Below are 4168 nucleotides of genomic sequence, written 5' to 3'. Positions count from 1 at the left end.
ACTGTTTTGACTAACATGCTTAGGTGAAGAGGTGGACTCCTTCCTTTCCTTGGGGTGGCTCCCCTATCAGCCAATGTAGTTATGTCCCGTTATACTTGTCATGGCTGGTCGCGAGCATGAAAGGAAATTATATATTTTTTTGGTTGTGTTAATATAATGGGAAAATTACCAAAATGCCCCTCTAATTTGTGGAAATTCCCAAAACACCCCTCAAATTTCAAAAATTCCCAAAGTACCCCCATAGTTTGTCATAAATTCCCAAAATGCCCTTCAAATTTTTCAAAAGTCCCAAAATACCCCTGGTTGTGAGAGTAAATTTCTCCAAAAACAAATTTTTTTTGTAGCTTTTCATAAGAAGAGTGATTGTCTACCATACAAGATGCTAAAACTAAAATTTGAGTTGGTTATGTAGGCTTTGGAGATGAATTTTTCATTATTTTTAGACATAATTGCCTTTTTTTTGGGAGGTAAATTGCTAAAAATTACATGCTAAGCACTTAAAAAGCGATCTCAATTTCAAACAAGAGTAAAGATTAGAAAATCTTGAAGATCCAACGAAAATAGATACAGGGGTATTTTGGGAATTTTTGAAATTTGAGGGGTATATTGGGAATTTCCACAAATTAGAGGGGTATTTTGGTAATTATCCCTAATATAATCCACTCATAACTGTGAGTTTTGCCAAAAAGAAACAAAAGACGGGGGGGACTTGTAATGGGAAGCTTAAGTGACAAATTACAAGAGACTGAGGATGCATGCTATGGCGGGCTTAAATTGCAGAGCTTGATTTGATCGCCTTTAGCGGATTACCATGTTGCAAGAATTGTAGTAATCAGTGCTCCGTATTTGCATCTGGATTCACTTCTGCGCCACCAACGTACAGGCTTCGTGAGTGTGCATAGGCGGGACACCAAACCAGCAAACACCATTACCAACCTGCAAGTAACAATCCAGGAGCTCTGATTGTAAGACAGATATCAAAGACAGGAGCATGGCTGTTGGTACCACCCACATTCAGGGCTTTGCATAAATGAACAGGACAGCAGATGGAGTCTTTGACGATTACTCGCAAGGATGATGACCATTGTCAATACCTCCGGTGGTCATGATGATATTGCTCTAGTTGCCCTGCTCAAGGATTGTTCTAAACAGAAGGACCTCTTGAGAGGCATAAAACTACATGCTGACATCCTCAAATGCAGTCTGGTGAATAAAAATGTTTTCATCGGCAATACCTTAATTTTTATGTATGCCAAATGTGGTGCACTTGCTAAAGCGCAGCAGGTGTTTGACGAGCTTCCTATCCACACATTAGTGTCTTGGACAGCATTACTTGTAGGATTTTCCCAATATGGGTATGGCGAGAAGGCCCTCCTAACCTTAGAATGTATGCAGCAGAAGGGTTTCTCTCCAGATGCGTCGACGTTTGCGTGCACTTTGAAAGCCTGTGCAAGCATAACAGCAGCTGAAAAGGGCCTTCATGTACATGCTGAGAGCATAAGACATGGATTCTTGGAAAACAATCCTGTGCTTGGAAGCGCCCTTGTGGATATGTACGCGAAATGCGGGGCGCTTGCGAAGGCACAGCAAGTCTTTGATGAGCTTATGTCGTTGAGGAGTGTAGTGTCGTGGAATGCATTGATCACAGGTTACTGCCAGCATGGACATGGAGAGGATGCTCTTAGGTGCTTTGAACGGATGAATGATGACGGCTATTTGCCCGATGGATTGACCTTTTCATGTGTCCTCAAAGCTTGTGGCATCATACGAGCAGCTGACAAGGGAAAAGAAATTCATACGGAGATTGCTCGGAAGGGTCTCTTGGAAGGCGATACCATACTTGGTAATGCATTGGTGGATATGTATGCAAAGTGTGGGGAAATCTCTAAGGGACAAGAAGTTTTCGACAGACTTATAGTTAGGAACATAGTTGCGTGGACTAGTTTAATCATTGGCTATTGTCAATGCAGATATGAAAGTGAAGCACTCGCTTGTTTTGAGAGGATGAAAAGTGAGGGCCTCTCTCCAGATGGGGTGACCTTGGCTACCATTCTTCAAGCTTGTGGCAACCTGGGAGCAGCTGCTTTGGGTGAAGAAATACATGGGGAGATTATACGAAACGGATTTTTGGATAACGTGATTGGAAACATGCTGGTGGATATGTATGCGAGATGTGGTGCGCTTGTGAGAGCTCGGCAAGTTTTCGACAAGCTGCTTGTTCATGATGTAGTTTCCTGGAATGTGTTAATAGCACGATATTGTGAACATGGAAAGGGACAAGAGGCACTGTCTTGCTTTGATCAGTTGATGCAACAAGAGGAAGTCTCTCCAGATGCCATAACTTTTGCTTGTATTTTGAGAGCTTGTATCAGTGTAGGAGCCGTCGAAAAGGCGCAAATGATGTATGAGATAATGAGCACAAGATATGGAATTGTCCCCTCTGTAGAGCACCACAGCTGCATGGTGGATCTTTTTGGAAGAGCAGGGCATTTTGGAAAGGCATTGGCAATCATGAAAAAGACCTCAATTTCTGATCATCTTCCAGCTTGGTTTGCTTTTCTGGGCTCTTGTTTAAAATGGGGAAATGTGAAGCTTGGAAGGCTGGCCTTTGAGAATGTGATGCAACTAGATTCGAAGTCTGCTTCTGCTTATGTATGTATGAGCAAACTTTATGCAACTGCTCGCATGCAAGAGCATGCAGACGAGCATGAAACTTTGTGGATGGGAATAAAAGCATGACATTGAGAATATGCTCTCATTACCGTCTCTCACTTGAGTCCAAGCTGTTTTATATAAAACAAGCATTGGGCACCGTTGAGGATGATCTGCCAGCCACCTATGAAACCGTCATGCTCTATCTCATACCCAAGTGCTGGCCCCAAGCATGTTGACCATTGTTAGGAAAATTGCGGTCTAGCTAGGAACCTGCGAAACCTCTAGTTGTGAGAGATCGTGATGAGAGTCACAAACACCGGTGCAAAAGTGTTCATAGTGTTCACCAACCCTGTTTTTAAAATTGGTCCAAAGTCTTAAGAGTATCTGTGAGGGAAATCACAAACCCTCTTCCCAAGTGGGCTTGGATCTGTTTTTGTGAGCGAGTTTGTGATGAAAAGATCAGGGACTCACCACCAAAATTACTCAAAAAGAGCAACATAAAACACTTAAAAGTTCAGCCATGAAAGTTTAAGTCACATAAAAGGACATTACCCTTTTCATGGAAGCTTGTAGCCTACTCAGTTATAGCTTGACATTGTTGACAGGAAATCACAATCTTCCTCCTTCAAATTTAAGCGTTCTCATTTGGAAAGCCGCACACCATTTTGAAGAAGAAAAACCCTAATTTAAGGAGAAGAGGCTGTGTTGCATTATACATTCATTGAGTAGCCATGAAGTAAATCCAAAAAAAGGAAAAAAATACAATTTTCTCAGCCATAAGCAAGTAGCTCCCTTGCTTACCAGCTTGTCCAAAATGTTGATGTATCCATTTTTACTAGAAATGGCTATTTGGACCATTTTTAGTCCAAAAATGACTTTTTTAGCATTAAGAATCCATAACGTGCTTTTTTTTCCCCCTATTTTTGTGAAAAACTTTCATTGAGCTCAAATTGCATGTTGGACAAAGGTTTTCCACTTGTCATGATCTCTCGACACACGTATGATGGTCGCACATGCTAGTTCCCAGTTTTGGCAATTTTTATCTTCATCGAGGATTTGTAGTTGAATCGAGAATGCCACCATGAAACATTTGACATGTGTGAATTATTAAACCAAATAGGCATGTTATTAAGTGAAAAAAAATGCAATGGCTCTATATCGAGGGCCACGCCATCCAGATAGGTATGCACACAACAACAGTCGTAGTAGTCACTTTCACATTTATCACAACATGTACATTGTTTTTGCTACAGACGGGAGTGCGGAAGGCCTGCAAAATACGTAAAATAACACAATACAGTCAAAAAAGCGATAGATCTGTATACCTGATGCATCCACGAGCACATAATTGACGATATACGCGGATAGAGAGAGATAGAGAGCGGGAGAGAGTGAAAGAACGTGTGTAGGCGCACCTCCTAGAGCGGAGTGCTACGCCGACACGGCAAGAGAGGAGGGAGGAGAGAAGAGAAGAAGACACAAGCACTGGGTGAAATCTCCCCCCGTGCAAGAG

The 4168-nt window shown here is 41.9% G+C and overlaps 1 protein-coding gene across 1 annotated transcript; it reads left to right on the top strand.

Annotated features, from left to right (window-relative positions):
- Positions 1–705: 705 nt before the first annotated feature.
- On the top strand, positions 706–3545 carry LOC147462922 (pentatricopeptide repeat-containing protein At2g13600-like). Its single transcript, XM_086486089.1, has one exon. The coding sequence runs from the start codon at positions 1075–1077 to the stop codon at positions 2737–2739; it is 1665 nt and encodes a 554-aa protein (XP_086342215.1). The 5' UTR covers positions 706–1074; the 3' UTR covers positions 2740–3545.
- The last annotated feature ends 623 nt before the right edge of the window (positions 3546–4168 follow it).

This window comes from Adiantum capillus-veneris, chromosome 2 (genome assembly GCF_014529385.1).
Source record: "Adiantum capillus-veneris isolate H3 chromosome 2, ASM1452938v2, whole genome shotgun sequence".
Classification (NCBI taxonomy): domain Eukaryota; kingdom Viridiplantae; phylum Streptophyta; class Polypodiopsida; order Polypodiales; family Pteridaceae; genus Adiantum; species Adiantum capillus-veneris.
This window is presented reverse-complemented; position numbering and strand designations above follow the sequence as displayed.